The 25,107-nt window shown below is 40.9% G+C and overlaps 2 protein-coding genes across 2 annotated transcripts in view; one reads left to right on the top strand and one right to left on the bottom strand.

Moving 5' to 3' along the window:
• Positions 1-2,047, top strand: part of elp3 (elongator acetyltransferase complex subunit 3) — a 30,731-nt gene extending 28,684 nt beyond the window's left edge. Inside the window, exon 15 of the mRNA XM_028040480.1 lies at positions 296-2,047. Within this exon, the coding sequence (XP_027896281.1) occupies positions 296-387 (92 nt within the window). The 3' untranslated portion in view covers positions 388-2,047. The remainder of the gene's footprint in view (positions 1-295) is intronic.
• Positions 1,046-16,823, bottom strand: LOC114158711 (serine/threonine-protein kinase pdik1l). The gene is made up of 4 exons (XM_028040481.1): positions 16,292-16,823; positions 15,192-15,959; positions 10,919-11,144; positions 1,046-7,133 (listed from the first exon to the last, which is right to left on the bottom strand). The coding sequence occupies exons 2-4, from the start codon at positions 15,942-15,944 to the stop codon at positions 6,895-6,897; spliced, it is 1,218 nt and encodes a 405-aa protein (XP_027896282.1). The 5' UTR covers positions 15,945-15,959; positions 16,292-16,823; the 3' UTR covers positions 1,046-6,894.
• Between the last annotated feature and the right edge of the window lie 8,284 nt (positions 16,824-25,107).

The raw sequence follows: 25,107 nt of genomic DNA, 5'->3' as shown, positions 1-25,107 counted from the left end.
AAAATTAACGACCCTCGACAAAATAATCCAAACAACCCGAATGCCAAGCAGCTCCGCCGAATTTGGTAGCTGTAAAGTTTTCATTGAGTTTTGGGATACTAAAAGCTGATGTAAACAGCTCCGTTCCAGCCATGCAGAGTGAGCACTGTTATAACAGCGCCCCCCGGTGGCTGGAGGAATGAACGGGTTGGTGAAGTTGACTAAATGTCCGTAGTTATCCTGGTTTGTTTTGTTTTGTTTTGTTTTGTTTTTCGCTGTGAGAACATCACCTTCCTTTCACCGTCTTCTTCTGCAGGTGTAGGAACCAGAAACTACTACAGGAAGATGGGCTACGAGCTGGAGGGGCCGTACATGGTGAAGCAGCTCTACGGTGCACGACTGGACTGACCTGCCGGTTTCCCTTATCTGGATGGTGCAAACAGAACCACAGACGCATACAAATTATTATGATTTTTCTTTTGTTTTTTAAATCAAAACAATAGTCCTGGGAAACAATTCCTGCAATGTTTGCAGAGAAACTCTTCCAGCAGCACAGAAAGGAGATAATGCTGAGGTTGTTTCCACAGGCCATTCATCTCCCATTATCTGAAGCTGCTGCATTCGCTCTGCTTTATTTAGATAAGGAGACGTGTGAATAGACACGGGGGGGAAGTACAGCTATTTGAGGGGGTGGGGAGGACGAAGCCAGCCTCGTTTGGTTGGAGACTCTTCACTCCAGATGGTGGCGCTAACGCCTGGCGTTTCAACTGTTTGAAGGCCCCGACATGCCTTTAATGTAAAACAACAAACCTACAGAGGGGAGTTCTGATTTCTGTTACGTGTTTGTCTGGGATTAACGTCACGGTTCGAGTTAATCGTGTTTCTGTTGCAATCATGTGAAAGGGAAACGGTTGGCTGCCGGGGGATGGCTGGGAAATCCTCACCGGCCAGCGGTTGTGTAATTGAACAATTTCAAATTATGGGGCAGGAAATAAGTCTTAGCGTTACATAAATTGCTTTTTAAAGCCCTCTCCATAATCCTGTTTTGTTTTTTTTGGGGGGGGGGTTGTTTCGTCATGCATTCTGGAAACATGGTAAGGAAACACTTTAAGGAATAAAGTCTTTTACAGGTAAACTTGACTAAAATATCTTAAATTCTTTTAAAAATATAATTGGCTTTAAATACTTTATTCACATATCTTAAATGTTGTTGTGGCAGACCTATTTAATCCAGAATATTCTATATAGTTTAAAGAAATCCTCAAAACTTTTCTGTCAGTTAAAGGTTTTGAGTTGCGTGCAGATGTTGCTACCAGTAACTATGCTAACAAGCTCTTGCTACATAGCAAGGGTACAAACCTGGCTAGCTTTTTTTACATCTGTGATGGGTAAGTGAAAATTGATTGCCGATAGGCTGGACAACCGTCGTCTTTGCCATTAGCTCACTTCATACTTTTAGGTATGAGGCTGGGAGCATTCTGCCTGAAAAAGCTTCGCATTACGGTGGCTAAGAGAGCATCTCAAAATATGCTATTTCCTTCTTTAAATTCTTTAAATTGACACCGGTCTTGAATTTCGTCGTGGCAGAACTATTTAATCTCGAATATTCTATATAGTTTTTAAAAAATTCTCGCGGAACTTTTCTGTCAGGCAAAAGCTTTTGTCGTGTTCATTGTGTTTTGAGACGTTAGGCGGTTGCAGCTATCAGTAAGTAGCTGCTTATATATTTTTTTAAAGTATATAAAGAGCTACCAATAACGACAGGTTTAAAACTACGTAGCTTCGTAGCTTTTTTGCCTCCGTCATGGGTAAGGTAACTGATTAGAAAATGTCTCTTTCGCTATGGTCTCTTCAAAACAATAATAATTCTTTGTATGTGAAGGAATATTCAAGAATATATTGAAATATAACCAAAATATACCACACTTCAGGAGGAGACTGTGCTACACTGTTAGAATTTGTACCCAGCATTGTTAGAGTAATGACGATTATTTCACATCTTCTCGGCCTTATATTGGCTGACATGTTCTGCAAGCATGTCAATAAATGTAATCAGTTCTGATATCACTCAAACTAATTTCTTGCTCATTTGATGGAAGCCACATTATTTCGTTTGCACCTTAACTGGGCTCCAGACGCAAAGCTGTGCAATTTAGTCATTTCACAATATCCTTACAGTTAAAGGTTTGCCTGGCAAACCTGTTAAACGATATTAAAACCAAAACGTTGGCAGCAAGTGAAAAAGATTTCTTTAGACAATAAAATAAACGGGTCCAAAATGTTAATTAGACGACATCTCTAACTGAACTTGAGTTCCGAGAGCGCCGTTTTATCCACTAAACTATATCGGCCGACGGAAGTGCAATAATCCAACCTGTTATTGATTCTGATCTAACGGACACTTCGCGCTTTAAGAAGCAAACCTGGATTCACTGGTTTGAGTGAAGATTTTAACCCGTTTCTGATATAAAAGTATACAAGACAATTGGGGTTTTTTTCAGCGTTGTCTCTTATGGTTGAGTATTAGGGTCACTTGATGAAAAGAATGAAGATGTTTAGTTAAATGACGAGAAAAAATATCAACAATAAAGAAGAAAAGTTCTTTAAACTTATCGCAATGTTTACTTCCTGGTTCGGTAAAGGGGTCCTAAATAATAAAGCCACGCCCACAGAAACATCTGTCTCTCCCAGATGCCGCCACCAGTTAATTTAGCCACCAGTTCATCTATCACACTGGGACCGCGCTCTTACTGCCGCTGTCGGTGTTGCAGTCCCGACGCGGTGAGGAACAGGCCGCATTCGGGCTTCCTCTCCTCTGCTCTCCTCTCCCTTCCGCTACCAGCTGTGAAATCTGAAAGGACTCCCCGCTCCGGCTCTGTGCGGAGCTGATTTGGCCAGAGTTTGCTTTAATCGTCATTGCAACAGGAGCACAAATGTGTGTGTGCGGTGTGGCTCCTAAAACTCCGCTGAGCTGAAGGTTTCAGGATTTATCTGCAGAGATTGCAGAGGTACCAGGAGGAAAAGCATCCGGCTCTGTTTGCACTAAATAGATTCCCCTTTAATATTAGCAGCTCACTGCAGATAGATTCTATGTATGTAATTGTTCCTCCAGCCTGGTTGGGTAGTTAGGAGCTCACATTCTGCCGGTGTGAAATTCTGCTCAGTTGTTTAGTGCGGCTGTCAGAAATCTCCAGTGGACAAAGTTATGCAATCAGAAAAATATCTCCCTGCGTCAACAGTCGCGTGGCGTTAAAATTAGATTAGGATTTCTAAACTTCCTCCACCTTTGATGTCCACCTGTACTGAATAAAGCTCAGGACAATCTGTGGCAGTTGCGCTCTGAGCCAATGGGACGTCACAGAAAAGGTGGCAAAAAGACATAAATAGTTGGAGGAAAAAATAGCTGCTTTTTCCCCCCACAAACAATAAAGGGGATACAGCAGTTATGTGAAACAGTGTGCTCTGGTCAGAATGTAACCTTTTGAACTATATAGAAAACACTGTTTGGTGGAAACCAACACCCCAAAGTGAAACGTACAGTAGTGGCACCATAATGCTGCGGGGATGCTGTTGTTCAGCATTGAAAGGGAGGATGAATCGATCTATTTTAGAGGCTGCAAATAATCCGACAGCAGCCAGAGGTGTAGCAGGAGGGTTTGGGTTAGAGTTTGTGTGTTGCTCGTCCAGCCAACTTCACATCTTAAAGCTGCAGTATGTAACTTTTGCAATCCATGTTTTTGATATATTTGCTAACCCATCACTGTGTCAAGACGGCATGAGACTAATGATCTATTTAAAAAAAAAACGTTCCTCTGCCGCCTACATGTGGTTCTAGTGCCATCTGCAGAAACACACCGCCCCCGGCCAGAAACAACCAATCAGAGCTAGGAGGAGGGTCTTTGTGCTGCTAATCATGCTTGTGTATGTGCTGCTCACATCTTCACCCTTGCTCTGTGCTAATGCTATAGCGAGTGCTCCACAGCGGAACATGTCGTCGATGCTAAGGCTAGTTAGCATGGCCTCAGATTATTGCACATAAACAGTTTTCCTGTGAGGACGAGTCGTTTCTCCGTCATTAGCATATTGAGCAGCGAGTACAATAACTTGTCCCGACTGATCGTTTCCGTTTTAACAAGTTTGTAAAAACAACTTATTAATATTACATACTCCAGCTTTAATCCAACAGAGAATCTGTGGGAAAGATACAAAAATGGATCCATCCAACCTGACTGAACTTGTTTTGCAGAGTGGGATGGACTGCAGTTGAGACCGACGCCAACAGGCCTGCGGCTCTGACTGCTGTTAAAGATGGCCGTTCAAAATGTGGATGGAGAAAAGTACAAACGCAGCGTACACGTTTCGGCATTAAAAAAAAAAAAACAGAAATGAAAACCATTTATCATTTTCCACTCTGCGTTAAAGTCAGAGCTGATTCCTCCTGGTCCCATTTGTCCCCGTCACAAAAAACTGCCACAATTCATGAGTCAGTAACTACGTAAAATTACCGTGGACATGAATAATTTACTAAACAATTATTTTACTGTTTTAATGAGATGTTAATGCTCCCTTGCTGCTGTGCATCAGGAATAACTTTACCTGTTAAAGTCAGAGGGTGAGGCTTCACTTTGCTCTTCAACAATATTGGGTAGAAATAGACTTGCTCTGGATGTCAGCCAATCAGGTCTTAGCATCTACGTTATGAGCTAAAGTGTTTTGTGAAGGTTTAAATTATTTAAGTGTACCGCAGCAGTAAAAACATGGAATGATTCAGTGACCAACATCAATCATTGAAGATTTTCACAAATTTGACTTTAAATTATGCGTTTAAAAGATTAAATAAATATGGATGACTATTATGTTGCTGAAACAACACGTGTAAGATACTGACCGGTCGTAATGTCTCAACAGAAACCCGCTTAAAGAAAAAAAAAAAAGATTAAACTTTGCTGAGTTTCTTCACCGGGGGGAAGTTTCTACACTGATGGTGCGCCGGACGAGTTTCTGGCTGTAATCTCTCTCGCTGTCCAGACTGGCCAGCTGTAAATTGATGCCTTCCTAATGCAATTTCAATTTTGAGTAATGGGGCATAAGAGCCTTTGGCAAGCACAGATTAGTCAAATTAAGTTGGCGCGTCCTACAGACGTTCTTTTTAGCTCTGCGTTCCCCGCTAATGGAATCCCTCCACGCAGCTCAGTGAAGATTTGAGAAAATCTTTCAGTTTGAGGAGTTTGTAATGCTGGAATGTTGAGCTATAAAAATTTTTAAAAAATATAAAAAATGGGGGTGTGCACTGTAAATAATACTAGCAAAGATAATAATATTAATCTTTATTTAAATTACATTTCATTTAAAAACACAAGTCGTTTCAGGCTTTGAAGAAAGAAAATAAAGGTTTACATTGAAGGACTGAGACTGATGACCCGTAATAAATGCTGTGGGTGTCGGGCCGATCGGATCAGGACCGATCCTGGACCCGGGTTTTAATTTCCTGTTTGCAGCAGGACAGTTTATCAGTGACATCACTGAGCCTCATGCTACTTGCTCTTTGACTTTTTAATCACATACACAAAAATACTCACACTGTACAAGAAGGAGACCACTTTTAAAAATCCTCCCCGTCACACAAACACGTTAAAACTATTCAAGCAATATTTTAAATAGCAAAACGCTTAAATATGTATCTGGCCATTTACTCTGTGAACACCTTAAAATGATTATTTTTTATTAAATAGGGACGCACCACTCAGGCCTTGGCGTATGACAATTTAACGTTTGTACAACAAAACAAAAATTATCAAGAACTTCAAATTGTATTTTTTTTTAAATTAAAATTACTTCAAATCTCTTAAGACAGCAGAAATGGTGGTAGTTCAGAATGTGATGCATGTTTTTCTTTTTTAAATATGGGGGGGGGGAAAGTTACAAAAATGTAAGTATTTCACCTGCCTACGGAAGACCAGAAGTGCCACAATCTAGTACATTTTTAAGTATATTATATGTGACTATTTAAATTACATGGTGAATAGGTTAATCAGATGAATTATCTTAAATATGTAACATTTATTTTGAACGTTTATTTGAAATTAAGCGACCAACCGATTGGTCTGCAGTTCAGCTGCTGTGCTGACGGGCGATATCGCTCTGAAACAGAGTCACCCAGCAACATGCACCGCTAAATCAAACTGCTGTAGAGATGAAGTCTGATTAATAACGGCTCACTTTGGTTTTTAGAGCTGGACTCGTACTAACAGTAAGTTTAGGTAAATCAGACCTCACCACCCAGGAATACGTTAGAGGTTAAACAATTCATAATCTGCTTCGAAGTGGGTCTGAATTGTTTTATTCTAAATTGTAGCACAAATATGCATTTATTTAATTACAAATTTATTCATAGTAGTGTTGCACTTCTGGTTCAACAGAAGCAGTGAGGGAAGAAAGTTTTTTTTCTTATTTAAAAAGTTGTCTGGTTTACATCTGTTGCGGACTGACAACGGTGCTTCTCTAGTCTCTAACTTTTCTTAACTTTTAAAACTAAAGAAAATAATCAGCAAAACATGCCCAACTTATTTACATATATACCCTTTTACAAGTTAAAAATACAAATTTCATTAGCATATTTAACAAGGAATGCTACATTGAAGTGCAATGGAAATATGACAGCAAAAACTTTTTTTTTTAATGTCAGCTACTTTTTTTTTTTTTTTTTTATAGCAGGTGAAACATTTGTTTTATAGCCACCCAACATCAAAACTCACTAAGACCTTAAATGAAGCAGAGGACCAACGCACCACAGAGTGTTTTAGTATCACATTCCCTTAGCATAGTCCTCAAAAGTTCTGGTTCTAGTACAGGAACAGCTGCAGTCAGAACGCGCCACATTTGGTTTCGCCGAGCCGTTCCAGTCTCTAGGGTCCGTCAGTGGGAGTCGTCTCTCAGAGCAGAGCGCACCCTGGCCTCCAGCTGGTCCGCCGAGGGCCGAGCGTCCGGGTTCAAGGCCAGCATGTCCAAAAGCAGGGCACACACGGCTGGGCCGGGCGGGGGTGGCAGCGGCGGCGCCCTCTTAAACTTCATAGGGATGCACAGCTGGAGGTCGGGGTTCTCCCACAGAGCCTCCCCCAGGGGCATGAGCCACCGGCCCTTGCACACGTAGGCACCTGCATGACAACACATTCAGGAAAGTCAGCTTAGACACTAGAGAGAGCTAGCAGTGGCTAATTATATATATATACATATATATATATATATATATATATATATATATATATAATTTTGTTGTGCTTTCTTGCACAATGACAATAAAGGAATTCTGATAAATACAAGGAATGTCTCCTTAAATGACAGACTGCTGCCTCCTTAGTGCACAAAGGAGCGTTTATCGTAGATCCTTCCTTTCAAAGCTGGAAGAATTCATAATCATCACTGGTCCCAAAAAAAAACAACTCACTAAGTCTCAACTCTGCTGTGTTTGCTGTTTCCCCCCCTTCATTTCTTCTAAGTAGTGACTTTACAAAGTATTCACCCCCTTAGATATTTGACACTTTTTGTTTATCAGAAATGATTGGTGATCAAAGCATTTGTTATATATATATATATATATGTAAATATATATATATATGTAAATATATTCTTTTAGCCACCAGCTGAAGTCTGTTTTCAAGGCAAAGCCTCCATAGACATGCCTTTTTTAGAGAACTGCTGCCCTGCATTATGAGGAGTCTACTTTTTTTTTTTTGACAGTTTAAATACACCCAATGCCTTCGCCAAAATTCCCAAGTAAACAGATGCTGCCAATGCATTGTTAAAGCAAAACAAAACAAATAAAAAGCCCTCAAATGAGCCATCATTAGCACCGAAGACTTAACCAATTTAAATTTCAAGTCTAAAATTAAGATTTCAAAGACTTTGGATGATTTTAAGCAGAAATGCTGTCTTTACATCGGATTGTGTCGTTTCCAGACAGACCTGATAAACTGATGAAAACACCCAAATCCAGGCGGTCCATTTTAGATTTCCCAAGACTACAGCCATAGTAACATAGAAAAAGACTGAAGTGTAACAAGAAAAGACTTTTTGTTTTTTTGAATTGTAATATTTTCGTGTTCAAACAGAGCAGAGAAGCATTTACCAAAGAGCCAAAAGGTGTTTCATTATATATAACACCAAAAAAAAGAAATGTTTCTGGCAGCAGGAAGGCAGTTCTTTGTCAATATCCAATCATATTTGGTCTTGTACTTACAAAAATCAATAGGATTCATTTCTCAGTTATGTCAATATGACTCAATCATACTTTACTGTGATCACATGTATCTTTACACAGCAGGTGTCTGAGATCTGGGTCACTGGAACTCACACTGACGTTTTTCCCATTTTGTCCCATTATAGCCACACAGCTCAGCATCGTAAAGTTGAAGATGTGGAGAAGTTTAATGCAGTTAAGTTAGAGAACGATAAACCTTGCTTTGTTTTTCATTTTAAGATTTGTTTTTTAAGTTGTTGTTGCTTTTTTTCCCCAATGGAACAAGAAAATAGCTACTTTTCCATTTACAAATCATTTTTTAAGAATTTGACACATTTCCATTGAGCAAATATATTTTTGAAATTCCAAGTTTTAATAAAAATGGCTTATTAATGCAAGTATACTCACTCAAAAAAATAAATAAATTGGAATCTCGAAAGAATATTTAACACTAGAACTGGGAAACATTTTTAGAAGCCAAAATAAATAAAACAAAGGAAACCACAATAATTAAAAAGGAATATAAAGTCTCGGTAGCTTAGACAGTAAAAACTGACTTGGTACTGCGTGTCAAACGTTTGCAGCCAGCTTTTAAACTATTTTACAGCATCACTTTAATGAAAAGGACTGCAGTCATTTTAATTTATCATTCTATTGATTTATTGCTTACAGTGACAGAGGGAATCAGGGTTACCAATACCAAACTAATTTAAGATTTACTATGACCAAAGAATGTCAAATGTCTGATCCAGGGGCGTGCTGTGGTGGCGCAGGGTGTTAGCACGCCCCACGTTTGGTGGCCTTAGTCCTGGACGTGGACGTCGCGGGTTCGACTCCTGGTCCCGACGACCTTTGCTGCATGTCTTCCCCCCTCTCCTCACCCTCCTTCCTGTCTGCCTACTGTGTAAAAAATACGAGCCACTAGCGCCGCAAAAACTCGTCGGAGAAAAAAAAAAAAAAGCAGTCACATCTCTGTCATGCTGCTTCTCTGCATCGCCTCACTGACAGTATGGCTCCAGGGGATAATTCCACTTGGCCGTTTTAAAGCGTCTATTGAGATCCGTTTCTTCCTGCGACACCAACCCCTTTTCACTCAGCTAAATGACGTATCAGTGACTCAAGGAGGTCCGCAGGCACTAAACTCCGGCGTAATGGTTCCACATTCCCCACCCCCACCGGCTGTAGTCGTTTTTTGAAAATAAAATGAGACATTCGTATTACGGCCATTTCATTACAACGTGACAGCGGAGAGCGGAGGCAGAGCCGAGCCCGGCGCGCTGGGGCGTCGAGGCGCGTCGCGCCCGCGCCGGGTTCTGACAGCACGACGGGACCGAGGGAGGCGGTTTGAAATCTCAGCGGCACACAGAAGATATACGGAGGAGATTTCGCTCATGAGGAACCTGTGTGAGATTTGGGGAGCAGAATGAGAAAAGCCATGAAAAGTTTTGTTTGTAAAGATATAACATCCAAATAACTGACAGCTAATGTGACTTTGTGACAGTTTTATGATAGTAACACCATGAAAGTAGTGCGTCGTTTTCAAGAGCGGGAACTTTTAATCATTTTGACAAGAAATAAATAAACCAGGAGTGTACAAAAAATAAAAAATAAAGACTTGCACTCCAGTTTCTCAGAACATAATTGAAAGAAGCGTGTAGCCTAGCGCTGTCGTCATGTCGCCATTTCTTTTGAGTCATTATTGTGCTGAAGGACCCAATGAGGGTATTTTCCTTTTGCTGAATCATCAACTCAATTTTAGACAAAACTGATATTTCAAAGAAATTATCTCACAAAAAAATAAAAATTATAAAATAAAAATGAAGAGGAAATCACTTGAGATGAAATCTCTTCACAGCGAATTCTAGGTGCATCACTTTCACTCACTCATTGGTAACCTGGCAACAATTTGGTGAGTAACTTGCACAGCAGTAGTTTCATGTTTGGCCACTGTACTTTGTAGCTGCTTGTTCCGCGGTCTTAGTGCGGCGCTCAGGAGGAGCGTGCAGCAGATGTCACGGTCGCACAGCGGGGAAACAGGAAAGCTCGGGGGATATGGGATGTCCTGTCGGACAACACACACACACACGCACACATAACAAAAAAGCACACACGGGTTCAGTGTGACCCCGCCAAACTGAGTACAGTGTTCAAGCTCACGGAGTCAAATGAACCCTGTCTATTAAGACCGCAGGAAGGTTAAAAATAAAATAATCACCAAGCCCTGATTCTAAGACTTTTCATGCCTCTAACAACAGAATTGTCTACATGGGGAACAACTGAACTAAAAATGAAAAAGATTTAGCTCACTAATGTAGGCTGACACTGTCTACATTAATAAAGGAGCGATGTAGAGATGACCTCCTGAACGCAGAGTTTCTTTTACACCTGAAGTTAAAACAGTTCCTTGATTGTGTTATGAAATGGCACTATGTGCCTGGAAAACACATGGCACTGCCCCGTACATGCAGTCTGTAGGATGGACGGCTGGAGCAGGAGCTGTCGGCTTGTGTTATGAACTCCGGCTGCTATAATCCATATCAACAAGTAGATAGTAGAAATCATCATTCATCTCTTTGCCATTTAGATCGGACTGCACCTTTCCACGGATGATGAAGGTCTGATGTACCTGACATTTTTAATATGCGGCAGCTTGTTTAATCAAACCTGATTCGGGGTAATGCGTCACCGACCCCAGACACTCACCCAGCTGCTCCTGCGTCGTCCCCTCCTCCACGAAGGTGATCCTCTCCAGGACGGCCCAGAACATCACACCCAGGGAGAAGATGTCCGCCTGCGCCGTGTAGCTCAGCCCGCCCCACACCTCGGGGGCCATGTAGAAGTCGGAGCCGCACGTGGATGAGAAGTGCTGCCGGTGCCGCTCGCCGTTCGCCACGGCGCCGCTCATCTTGCTCAGGCCGAAATCCGCCACCTTGATGAGATTTGATGCAGACAGCGGTGAAAAAAGAAAAACAAAGAAAGGAAAGGGGGGGAAACATGCGTTGACATTTGAGATGAGTTCTGCAGGAAGTGCAATGAGAGGAGTCATGTTTGAACTGATGCCTTGTTTTCTGCCACATTGGTTGCCACAGAAACGGTAAAGTTTAAAGGGGCACTATCATGTATTTTCCAGGCAACGTGTGTTATAAAAATGGCACTATCAATTAACTATGTCAACTTCAGTTGTTATAAAAATGCTATACATGTATATATATAAAATATGACTTAAAATAAATTTTACTTCCTGATTTAGAGCCTAGAAATTGGGTCTCTGTCTCTTTAAGAAGCTCCTGCTCTTTCTGAAGCTCCACCTTCAGGAAGTCATCACAATATGGCTGCTCTATTAACTCTTTAACAACGTTTTTCTTTTTTTCTTACCAGCGTTGCACTGAGAAGTATCTTGCATAATGAGCTCAGCAGATGCTCAGTTCCACCAGGTGTTTGCTAATTGGAGCTGGCTAGTCTGAAGGAGCTGCGTGGGGGAGTAACGGGGGAGGGCTGCTCTGTGAGGCAGAGGCTTAGAAACTGCAGCTAAGAGGAGGAGCTACACCTGAAAGGTGGAACTAGGTCCACCCAAATGTTTTGCACAGCTTAATGGTTGCCATGGGAGATTAAAGGATTCCTTTAACATGCATGAAAAGAATCAAAGCAAATCTCCAGGTATGTTTTTAATGAAGGAACAACTTTATAACATTTTACATGGTACTGCCCCTTTAAAGCTGGGATTTGTGTGTGACTGGAGGAGAGCGGTACATGCAGTGACGCCCATGGGAGGGGGCACGATCAATACCAACAATCAAAACATGAACGACAAGTCACAGCAAACCACCTGTGAAGCCTGCTGGTAATCACTGGTCAATATTTCAGACTAACCACACGCTTCACTGAGCCAAAGAAACGCGCAAAGGTCTTCATTCAAGACTCCATTTCTTTCTGCTTCACCGAGTCGAGACATTTTCAAAGTTGCTTGGAGTAAATGTCTAACATCAAGCTTTCTGGCACAGATTCTCCCCTCGTAACAAACTATTTCTACGATTTGTTTGCTCTTCCGTCTAAATCTATTAATTATTCAGCTGTTAAAGTCGTGATTATAAACTCAAGGGTGATGGATTTCTCATATCCTGCATCAGTTATGTGGTTTTGTTTTTCTCTGATTAACACAGAAAACACACTTTAAGATTGAGTTCATCTCTTACAGTTTGCTCTTAAAGAGTCTGGCTTTTATTTGTTTACTTATTTTAGAGCAGGTGGTGTAGAAATGCAAAGCACTGGAGAGAAAATGAGACAAGTCTACATGATAAAATTAAGTATTTAGGAGGGATTGAAAACATTTGAATACTCTATAATATCCTTACAAAAAAAGTGTACATATTTCCTAAACTTTCTTAATTATCTACCATTAAAAATCCCTAACTGCAACTACAGGTCATATTATGCGATAGAAAATGATGCGTCTGAAATTGGATTCTGCATCCATGACCAACTTTGGTCTCTGCTAAAGAAAAGCATCCCCACAGCATGCTGCTGCCACCACCATGTGTTACAGTTTGGATGGTGTGTTCAGGGTGAAATGCGGTGTGAGTTTTCTACCACGCTGACTTGAATGTAGAGTGGAAAAAAAAAAAGTTCTTCCACAAAAGTTCAAATTTGTGTTTGTAATGTGATAAAAATAAAAAAAAGTAAAGGGCATGAACCTTTTTCACTTTTGCAAAGTGGTGTGGTTAAATGTGGATAACAGTTTTACAGATATTACTTCAATTTTATTTTTTTTTTAACATCGTCATTCCTCCTGGAGAATCAATGCGTCGATTCTCCAGGAGTTTGCTCGTCCGTTTTTCTCACTGAACGCCAAACGTGCCGACGTTTCAACTCAAATGCTTCATTACTCTTAATAGGTTTTATTGAGTATCTCTGGCTTTGATGACTGATGATGGAGCCTCGCCTCGGGGAAACACTGAAGGACATTTTTCACTGGCCCTGATGGTTTACAGATCAAGCGATTAGTCGAGGAGTGGCAGGATAATCATAATCAAGACAACCTGTTAATGGCGGCTCTTACCCAGAGTGCTAAATCCGACAAGAACACACAGAGTGGCCTTTTCAAGACGGATGTCTGTGACGATGGTTTGCTCAAGAAAGAGTGTTTTTGTAGCTGATTAATTAAGGGTTTTTTTTTTATTATTATTATCTTTCTGAGCGTTAGGCTCAGTAATTTTTTCAGTACTTCCTATTCATTTCAAGCAATTGGACCAATTGTGTATCTTTACCTATAGAACCTTTTCACATTTCATCTTAATGCTTTAATCTGAGAAGCAGCTCAGAGAACTGTGGGGGGGTTGAGAACTGCTCAAACCCCCCCGACCTCAAGCTGTACGTGGTGGAAAACTAATCCGTCACATCAACCTGAACAATCCCCACGGTAATCTGTGGGCTGCAGGGGAACGCCCCACATCAAAACATATCAACATGCTAACATGGACCAGTCAAAGTCCCGACTCAAAACTGAGAATCTGTAGCAGCGTTGGATGTTTAAAGACACTCCATCACATTAACATAACCTGAGTTAAACATCAAATTTTAACAGTGTTGCATTTCCTAAAACCTACTAGATTTTGAGAAGACATTGTAATGACTAAGTCTGTATAATAACTGAATTAATTGCATGATAGAATAAAATGAACTCCATAATTTACTGCTCCAGCTCTGCTGTCGTAGGGACAGATACAGGAAATCCTTCCTGCCACATGCCATCTCACTGTACAATAAAAGCTAAATCATTGTTCTGCACTAATCAGTCCAATTTTGCACAATTGCACTGTGGCACACTTGCTGTACATATATTTACATATACTGTACATAGCTGCATTTTTTTTTAATCTTTGCAAGGACTGCTCTTAAGTTGCTTTTTATATTAACAGCATTTCATATTTTTACAATTTATAGCATTTTATATTTTATTTTTATTTTATCTACAACTACTAATCAGTGGTAGTTGTTATTGTGTCTTGTCTCTATGCTGTAACTGCGAAGTAATTTCCCTGCTGGGATGAATAAAGTACTTCTATTATATTCTATTATTCTATTCTATTACAATTAGGATGAGGATTATCCTAAGCAAATTTGCTTACGAACGTTGTCCAGTCAACAGGCAACAGATTTGCACTAGACCCGTGATTGACACCAAAAAGCTAGCTTTTCTATTTTGCTAACCGACATTTTTGCTAGCAAAAAAAGCTAGTTTTAAGGCTTTAAAGCTAGCAGTTAAAATACAGTTAACAGTTAGCTTTAAAGCTAAATAGTCCTGCCTGGATTAAATTTAAGACCTGTGATTAAGTAAATTTTTTTAATGAATTTTTAAAATTAATTTCAGATATTTTAAGGCTTTAATTTTAGATGGATGAATTCAAGACTTTAAGGACGTCTGAACATTTTGTTTTTACTTATTATTATTTTGGCCGGTGACTCACATGTATTTAAGGCCCACCTTCATGTTTTTTAATTCAGTCTAGGCCTTAATTTTATATACATGAAATTAAGACTTTTTAAGGATGGGCGGACAACCTGGTTTTATTTATCGTTTTTGGTCATTTTATTTACTTATCTTAGATATTTAAATATCTTCCAGTTCCAGTGTTAAGTGTTTCTTACGAAATTAAAGTTTAATGATCTCAAACTGGAGTACAAACTGGTATTGTTATACCATTATCACTATTACTAGAAAATTGTCTCAAACTCATCCAGTCAGAAGCTTCTTCAAAGTTGCTGTAACACAGACCTCTACAGGAGATGCTTCCTGCCCACAGCCATCACCATCTAAAACTCTTTGAAGAATATTGAATAATTTGAGTTACAGCAACAATTAATTTTCCCCTTGGGATCAATAAAGTACTTTTGAATTAAAAGAACAAACATATTATCGTGCATCGCAGTAATTTCTGGAAATGTATGATCACAATGGACCCCAAATTGATGGCCTTACCTTGATAACGGGGCCTTTGGGCGTCACGCAGACCAGGACATTGTCCGGCTTCAGGTCTCGGTGGGTGATGCCCAAGGCGTGCAGGAAGGCCACGGCGCTGCAGAGCTGCAGCACCACGCTGTGGTTGCGGTCGGTGTCCGGGGCTCTAGAGAGCAGGTACTGGGTCAGGTCTCCTCCATCACAGTACTCCATGACCAGCCACAGGGCCAGGCAGCGCAGAGATCCAGCCTGCTCCACTTCCTCCTCCTCCAACTCCCTCTGGGCTGACCTCTTCATGGCTCGGCTTGGAGGTCGCTGCGGGGTCAAGGAATCAGAACCAGTCGATTTCCTCCCCTCCTCAGATTTGGTTCTACCTAGCGCCGTGTTGGTCTTGTCCTGAAGTCTGAAAGCAGAGTTCGTCCTCCTCGGGGTGTTCGACGAGCTCTTGCTTCTTCGACCTTTCTGCGAGTTCACCACGCTCCCCTTGAGCACGGTCTCCACAAGCCGCAGGGGGAGTTTTCCAGGTTTGAGGGGCTTCAGGCTCCTGGATCCGGTCTGAAGGAGGCAGCTGTGCAGAGCGATAACGTTGACGTGGTTCTTGGCGGTGGCTCTCATGGCCCACAGCTCCTGCAGGTAGAGCTCAATGCATTCTGGGTTGCTGCAGGGCAGCCGTTTAATAGCCACCCTGTGTCCCGTTTTGGCCATGTGGCCCTCAAACACAACACCATAGCTGCCCCTACCCACCTCCCTGTCCAAGGTGTACAACTCCTCCATGTCTCCTCAAGCAGCCTGTCATCAAGAAGAAACAGAACAACTCATGTTAGAATGACAAGAAACGACTTAACTACCCTTTTTTTTTAACTTTACTTAGCTATGAAAACACACCTGAAACGACATAAAGAGCGACCAAACATCTAAAATAACCTCAAACTATGACATTACGCTAAGGTGAAAACTAAAACAAATCTCTTTAAACGTTTTTAAAAGTTAGTAGGAAAGAAATTGAAAGTACAAACACTGATTTAAACACTTAAGTTCAACTTTCTGAGGTGTTTGACACAGCGCTGTCAAAACGGGAAGCGTTTCTACCTTTTTTTTTTTAAATATCATTTCCGACTTACCCACACGGCCGCAGTTGGTCTTAGAAACTCCAAAAACGTAGCCGAGAAAAGTTACAGGGCGTCCAAAGTAACATTAATCCGCATTAGTTTGGCTTTAATCCTCAATAATCAACCGAAATGAAGCTGGAAAAAACAAACTGAAGAAACAAACAAGAAAAACTTCCGAGTTCTCATTCAGAACGTCCCGCCTTGCTTCAACGCCTACTGTGATTGGCTGCGTAACTCAGCTCGTGAGTTCTGATTGGCTATCGTTCGAATTCTCCAGGCCACATATACACCGCGATCCTATTGGTCACAGGCTGCTTCTGTCTGTAAACACATGAAGGTGCAACACAATAAAAGACTCTGTAGTCTCAGATATGTCTATTAGTACATTACAAAAACATATTCAAACACATTACGTAGTTATGAAGTGGTGATACATAGAATGAATACGGTTAAATGTAACGCAGGTTTCAAGCAAAAAGACCCGTTTACCTTTAAATGTCGACTTCCGGCGCGTCCTCAAATAAACTCAACCGTTTCCGGAGAGATCGCTGCGGTTCCGATACATTAATAGATTTCATTATACTCGAGTTTCATTTCAGAAATAAATGACAAAAAAAAAAAAAAACATTTGAACAATATTCTATTTCTTTTTTCTTTTCTTTTTTTTTACTGCGTGCCAGTTTGATGGCACACACCGAAGCCTCATTAGAAGATCTATATTCTGAAATCAAAGTGTTTCATAGCCTCTGGTGTTGCTTAGACCATCAGCGTAGCTCTCTGCTGAGATTGCTATACATAATACAACCTTAAGCCAACTGAACATTTTTTTAAGTAGAATGTTGTTGCCTGACTCTGGGTAGTGCGCTGGCTTTTAAAATCCAACAGAACTGTGATTTATAACTTTGCTGTATCGGGAGACAGATGTTTGAAGTTTTGTCATTTTACACTGCAAAACGAAAGTCTAGCAGACCAGAAAACGTTTGATTATGGATGATTTTCTTTTCTTTTTTTCTTTTTGCTTGATGAAGAGGGTTCCTGCAAACCCTAACGAGCTGCTGCACCTGCATGGCTGATTGGCAGGGGGGTAGAGGGGGAAATGCCCTAACATGAGAGCAATAGAACAATGGAAGAAATTATTAAATGGCAAATCAACCTTCAAGTGTGCCAGAGATATTTGTTGTTTCCAGTCGACTCAGCTGTGGCCAAAAGTTTGAAGAATGTACAAACAAAATGGAACGCGGAAACTTCCAGGTAGATCACGAGAAACAAAGTCTGGGAAGCACAAAGCAGGACATGCAACACAAGAACCGGGACGCAAATGGACAGATCTGGGTCAAAGTGTAAGAAATCGGCTGAAGGAAATGTAATTTGTGACCCCCCGGGAAAAAAAAAGATAGTTTCAATGAGATGAAACAAAGAAAGATGTCAGCCTGAAGAAAACATTGGGGAGGAAGTTTCAGCACTTTGACTTTGCCACCAACAAGGCACTGAAACGTTTCCATCAACTTCATAACGAGACCGGCAACGAGTCCAGATCTTACTCTAGCTGAGAATTTATGGCGGGAACTGAAATAAAAATTGGCCCAGACAAGACTCCATCCTGCAGAGCGGGCCCCTCGGCTGTTTAACGAGAGCGTTGGGGCCTGATTGATGAAGGAAGTTGGTTTTCATTTGCAACGTCTGTGCATCAAAAGAACTCAGCCAGTCGGGACGCCAGAGAAGCTGCGACAAAGTACAGCGACAACAGTCCCACATCACAGTTCGGAATAGTAAGGTATGGAGAATTTCCTATTTAAGTCTAGCTTTAATTAATATAAAACACTTGCTTTAATTTTTAATTTAGATGCAAATGAATCATTTGGTAAAATTCAGGATTTCTGTTGTTGAACTTTCTTCTGGAGCTGAAAAGCATCTGTACCATGTTGCCTAACTGTAGTAAACCCACTTCAACCAGGTACTCCTGATGTTTTACGATATATTTGTTTTTTGTTTTTACATTTATCATTTAGCACTTTTCTCCTTTCTGTTTGCTTTTTGTACTTTAAGAATATGCTGTAAATTCCTTACTTTTTATTCCCACTTCACACGTGAAAGTTTCCATGTTTGATGTCCCTCTTAAAACACCAGATACTCTGTCTATTTGACATTTTTTGAGGGCCTAAACTAACAAACTTGCACATTTTATTTATTTATTTACTTTTAACTAGCTTGGCCATTGCCTTTCTGTGCAGTGCCGCTCAGTTCTCATCTCCCTTCACTTCTCCGTCTGAAATTTCTCCCATTAAGGTGAATTTTTCCGATACAATTTCAAAGGGGCCAATCAGCGAACAGAAGTTATGAACGATGACTTTGATTTTCTGTGCCGTTTTGGAACCTCTTCTCCGTGAAATGTTTGTTTGAAACGTTGTCAAAGCGCTGTTGTGACTTCCTGGAGGCGGAGTTTCAGAAAGAGCTAACATTTCTTAAAAAGACAGACGCCCAATTTCAAAGCATTAAATTAGAGCTTGTGCTTTTCCTACCATTGAAAGGATTTCCACAAGTCTTCCTATTTGTCGATTATTTCCCATAAAATACCAATAAAACACATTTAAATTCATGATTGGAACATGATAAGACACATAAAGAAAAGTCAAAGGCTGTGGATACTTTTTCATGGCGTGATGCCATTTCTTTGAAATACAAAAAATCAAAAACACCTGAGGAGATTAGAGTATATCTCGCTAACACAGTGAGGAGGATAAAACTCTCTCTGACTCAGTTCTGTTTGGAGTTTTTTTTGTCACAAAACAAAACACACACACACACATTACGTAGCTGCTGTTTGGGGTACTGACTGTTATTTGGTGAAGGAACAACAAGGGCGATGACAGTTACCAGCACGTCGCGTAGCGTTGTGCGCGAGCCTAACAGGAAACGTCGTGATTCAGCGAGCAGCTTTGATGAGTGCGCTGATGGGACCCGCGGCTTTTATCAGCACTGCCGGTTAGGAATACTCTTCATTACTTGAGGATGATGGAATCAGTCACACTTCACTTTGCATTTTTATCTCAAAGCAGATGCGCTTTATTCTATCATCATATCTCACTGGCTTTGAAAGCGCTCTCTCTCTTTATGTTTTGGTGGCAGATTTACGGTGAAGGATCAGAAAGCTACTGAGATGAGGAAGGAGAGTCAAAATTTGATTTAACTAACTGAAAAGAGATTTCACAGGTGCTGGGGGGAAAAAAAGCTGCGGATGAGCTCAATGAGAATTATAGTTGTAATCATCTCTGTTTTCAGACTAATGGCGCTTTCTGTGGGGGCTCTGCATGCTAATCAAGTAGCGCGCCAATAGGAAGGGGCAAGAGTAATTATTTTCGTGATTGAGGTCAGAACCCTCGCGTTTAATCCCCAGGTCTATCCCGAGCTTCCCGGCACGCGAACAGCAAACGGCAGTAAATATTTTTCACAGAACGACGTGAAAACACTCACTTCCACAGCAGACACTCTTAAAAACAGGGACTGTTTTCCTCAGAAAGACACATTTCCATTAGAAAGACAAACTTTCCATACTCGTATTAAGTTTGGGCCCTTAAATTTTTTATATATTTTTGGGTGGATATAAAGCATAAACTTCCAATTACTGGTAAATTATTGTTGGTTTATTGTGTATTTCCTCTAATCTACATAAGGTCAGGAGTCTAAGTACAGATTTTGGTCAACATCAACAGCCTGTCCACCCACATTCTTGTCCATATTCACGCCCACGTAGTGAGGAACACACAGCCAATAGAGACACACCCAACTTGGCTAAAACCCAACCAGACATTAACCAGATGGAGTGAACTAGCTTCATGCTAGCGCCTCAACAAACAGGACTGTAGCTGTGTTTCCATTACAAATTACAATTTAATAAGAAACACAATTAAAATTATACTTGAATAAGTTTGTTCCCGCAATAAGTCATTAAAAAACTTGCCGCCCCACGGTCCTCCAACTACTTCCTGTCGTCGTCTTCTTCGTGGTTTGCACCAGTGGCAGCATCTGGTTGTTGATCATGTGACTCGTGTGACGAAAACCAGATTTTCCATTACATTCAACTTCATGGCGACAACAAACGTGACGCACTGACTGCAGTTGGGTTTCCATTACAAATGTTTGCAAGACTTTGTCAATATTCCACTAAAATAAAATAATTTTTTTAAAAATGTCGCAGTTACAATGTTTCTATTAAATAAGAACTAAAATCACATGCGAATAAGTTTGTTCAGGCGCCGCAGCCACTATCCTCCAACCACTTCCTGTCGTCGTCTTTGTGTTTTGCACCATCCGGTTGTTGATCACGTGACTCGTGTTATGACAAAAAAAGTGTATCCATTGCAGTTTTGAAAAATACACCAATTTTGATATGGCTTTAAAACATCCCACCACCTTGAACCAAAACTTCTTACTGAAAAACAATTATTTATTTAATTTCTTTTTTGAAATTTGCATGTTTCCTATTAAGCAAATGTATTTTCAAAATGTCAAATTGCTCAATTACGTGGTCGATGGAAACGTAGCTATTTTTGTGCGAACTGAAGCCAGTTGTTCCACCATAACCGTACCATCTGGACCATGAGTGGGTCATATGGGCCGTTTTATTGTAAAAACTGTGAAAACGAGACTTTAGTGTAGAATAAAAATGTAAATTGATATAATAAGAGTTGGTGATCATAACTAACTTAGAGTTAGGATCACTGTAAGTGACTGAACAGGAAAGGTTCAGACAGCGAGGAGAAAAAAAATGATTTTATGACACAGAGTGTCCAAATGTCCGGTTTTCAAATGTTTCACAGGTGCCAGTGGAAAGGTGGGATTAAAAGGCAGGCTACGTAACAGGCTCCATATACACAGACATGATGCGCTGCAGTATGTCTTGCTTACACTCTGAAATAAAAGTGCCGACTGGTTGACGCTGCAGTTTTCCCGAACCGAGGAGCAATTCTTCTTTTCTGTGGAATTGGCTTCTTTGGATGGAAATGTGGCCCTCCTTTCCTTGGAAGAAGAAAAAAAAAAGAAATCATTTTCTGTCCCGTTGTTAATAACAATCGGCTTTATCTTGACAGATGAAAGCCCGGGCGGTCCATAAACCACACTATGGATCGCTCGCTGAGTTTCACATCAGTGGATTTGATTGTGCGGCGGGGCTGTAATACACATCAGCCGGATGAGAAAGGAGAGGGGAACGCGGGGCGTTCGGAGGCGGCTGTCTGTTAAGAGTTGCAGGAATAGCCGGCAGGAAGCTCACGAGTCGTCAGCCGACCGTTTTTTAACCCGCTCCCCCATCAACACCGTGAAAAACAACAACAGAGAAAGCTTACTCCCTGGTTCACTTCGCTCTTTATTATCATAAAGTCATTAATGTCAGTGGGAGGATTCAGTTGGGTCTTCTTCTCAGTTTCTTCATCTATTATAGGAACAATTAAGTTCTGATTTAAGTATTTGTAGGTGATGATGTGTCATTATTGAAAACATAATTCATTACAGGGAAATCTCTCGGGGCAGATGAAACAGAAGGGTTTTAAAAAAAAATCTGTATTCTTTCTTAGAAGTGAAAGCTCAAATTTTCCCATCGTTTTTTATTGTGTTTTTGTAAAAGAGCATGTTGAAACGCGTCATTTCATGCTTAAAAAGAGAGAATAAAACCCCCCAAAAAAAGCAAACATTGTGACTTCCCTTTTTGTGCACGAAAGAGATAAATTGTGCCGTTTTCTTCCTAGAAATCGACAAATGCTTATTGTTTCCCATAGCTTTAACGAGGCTGCTTCTCGCAGCAATTACACATTTCTATTGGGGGCTATTTATGCTTCTAATCCTCTCATGTTGTTATTAAATGACAAAAAGTCATTTTCCTTGCTACTGGAAGGGGCTGAGCTCATCTCCACGATGCCAATAATTTGCAAAGCGCACAGTTTGCTTGCGAAAAAATATTCAAACCCCATCAGCCTTTTCCACATCTTGTCACGTTACCAACAAAAGTTGATGTGTTTCGTGGGGATTTCGCTTTTCAGATCGACACAAACTAAACACTTTAAATAAATAATCTCAGTTATGTATTATGCGGCCTGAATTTGCTCTGATACCTCTAAATAAAATCTAGTGTAGCTGTCAAATAATCCACCTGTTTGACTTAAAGGGGCAGTATCATGTAAAATTAACTAGTCTGAGTTTTATGTGATGCTATAAAGTTATTCCCTCATCAAAAACATACCTGGATTGTTGCCTTGATTCATTCATGCTTGTTTGAGAAATTTCTAATCTCCCGTGGCAACCATTCATACGTGCAAAATGCCTGGGTGGACCTAGCATCACCTTCCACCACCTTCCAAACTTCTGCCTCACAAAGCAGCCCTCTTCCTCGGCTCCACCACTCGGCTCCTTCAGACTAGCCAGCAGTAATTAGCAAACAGCTGGTGGAATTGTGAATCTGCTCACCTCATTCTAGGAGCTGCTTATCAATGAAACGGTAGTGAAACGTTGTTAAAGGGTTAATAGAGGAGCCGTGTTGTGATGACTTCCTGAAGGTGGAGTTTCAGAAAGAGCAGGAGTTTTTAAAAAGACAGAGACCCAATTTCAAGGCGTTAAATTGCAAAGTAAAATTTCTATATTTACATATGTGGAGAGAAGAGGAGAGAGAGCGAGAGAGAAAGAAGTGTTATGACAACTGAAGGTAAATTAGGTAATATATTTGCACTATGTGCCTGGAAAACATATTATTGCCCCTTTAATCTCAGTATAAAGGCAACTGCAAAAATCTGAGAGGCAAAGAGAAAGACATAGTTGAAAGAAAGCCATTAGAAGTTGTTATTGTGACACAAGCCAAGTAGGAGACTCAGCCAAACATGCAAAAGGGTTCTCTCAGTGTTTTGCCAACCAGCAGCACCCCGAGTGTGGCACTTCCCATCGTTATCGTGAGACATGGTGCTGGCATCATCATAGTGTCAAATCTTTGTGGTGGTAAAATGACAAAATCTTGAAAAAAAACGTATGCTTTTGCAATGTACTTTTTGTACGCCTAGTAACAGATTTGCGCTAAAGTTCCAAAGGGATTTCCATAATCCTTTTGACGAAATACTCAACGGTTCGGTTTCTATTCCTGATTCAATTTGTGTTTCCTTCATGCTCAAAAGACGCTGCATCGAACAGTCGCACAAATGCTAACACCAGACGCTTCCGCATCAAGGTTTTGTGAAGTTAAGCGTAACCATCCCTTTCATCAAGGCAATCACTGCCGCTGACCCGCCAGAGGAGCGTTTATGTACACTAGACAGCTGGTGGACGGCGGCGATATCAACGACAGACAGGCCTAGCTGGGGCCGCTTGTGCCTCAGGGCTGCTTATCTCCGCTTCACCATGGGCCCGATTCATCCATCACTATCAGACCTCACGCAGGTTCCCATGGCGGGGCTTTCACACCTTCACAGGGGGCCGAGGCTATCAGCAGCTCAAGATGAGAAAACAGTTGAAGCGTTGAACTTCGACACCGTGAAAGTAGGTTTTGGCGAGGGCCTTTGTTGTTATTGAGGACGTAATTGTTGTAACACCTATTGGCTGCTGATCTGTGAAAGCGGGCCGCAGATAGGAAACATAGCTTCATACCCAACGCATCAGCCCAGATGAGAAGGTTTCCATGAGAGCGCAATCAACAGGTTGGATTCCTACATCTTTTAATTATTATTATTTAATGTGTAAAAGTTGTTGGTGTTCATTTTTTCAGGATGCTCTCGTCAACAGATGGACAGATAGCAGTAACCCAGAATCAGAAGTTTGGTCGCAAAACGCTAATCAGGATCAGGTTCAATTGTGTTAAACATTCGTTAAACCATATGTCATCTTGGCTAAAAGACTGAAACCTTCATACAAAACAACAGCTGCTTAGATTTTTATCATGTAGCATTGTTTGCTGTGCTGTCCTTGATGAAATAAACTTCAATTGATGGAGAGCGGAGGGACACCCAGGTATCCTTGGCAACACTCGGCTGTCCCAAAAAGTTCCCCAACGTACTCAAATGTTTTTCACGAGTTACAGGTTGCATTCAGTCTGTAATTTGCAAATTGTGGCTAAGAGAGAAAAATATGTTGTGATTAATTAGATTAGTGGCCTGCTTTTCTAGCAGAGGCTAGCCTGTCAAAATTGCCTCAAGACGGGCATTGATAGCTCATCCGTTGGACACAGAAGAGAAAAGGACGTCTGAAGCACTGCAGGCGTCACTTGATTGAGTTAAGACCAGATGTATTGATTCAACACGAAGGGGACCGGGCAAAAATGTCCTCCATGGAAGCCCTCTGACCAAGAGGAACACAAAGGTTTCACATTTTCCCCTCAAATGTCACGTGACTCATGCCTTTTTAGAAGGTGTGTGAAGAAAAGATCATTTGAAGATTTTGGACTGGTGTTTTACGAAATTTGGGCTTAAATCTGATTGAGGTATCTCGGCATGACCTTTAACCTTCTGTTAGTGTTCAAAAACCTTTCAAAGCAGCCGACAATTCTGCCAAAATGATTGGGCGGGCGAGAATGCTTAGTGCCAGGTGTTCCTGTGAAGAGCTGTTAGCTTTAGCTTTGCTAGCTTTAGGTAGGTAGTCAATTCTTTTTCACGTAGGGCCATGCTGGTGTAAATAACCTTTTTTTCCTTAAAACTTGAAATCATTGTTGAAAATTGTGTTTCGTGTTTAATCAGGTTCTCATTGTCTGATGATGAAACCGGTTTGATGGTCTGAAACATCCATGTGACACAAAAAACAAAAAAACAAAACAGAAATCTTCAATACTTTCTCACAGCCCTAAAAAAAGAAGAGGAAAAACT

Source organism: Xiphophorus couchianus, chromosome 15, assembly GCF_001444195.1.
Source record: "Xiphophorus couchianus chromosome 15, X_couchianus-1.0, whole genome shotgun sequence".
Classification (NCBI taxonomy): Eukaryota; Metazoa; Chordata; class Actinopteri; order Cyprinodontiformes; family Poeciliidae; genus Xiphophorus; species Xiphophorus couchianus.
Note: the sequence above shows the minus strand (reverse complement) of the source record. Positions and strands in the feature narration are given on the sequence as shown.

Coding starts and splice junctions, on each gene's coding strand:
- LOC114158711 (XM_028040481.1), bottom strand. CDS start 15,944: ATGGAGGAGTTGTACACCTTGGACAGGGAGGTGGGTAGGGGCAGCTAT. Junction 11,145..15,191: donor CCAAAGGCCCCGTTATCAAG/GTAAGGCCATCA, acceptor AATCTCATCAAG/GTGGCGGATTTCGGCCTGAG. Junction 7,134..10,918: donor GACGACGCAGGAGCAGCTGG/GTGAGTGTCTGG, acceptor GTTGTCATGCAG/GTGCCTACGTGTGCAAGGGC.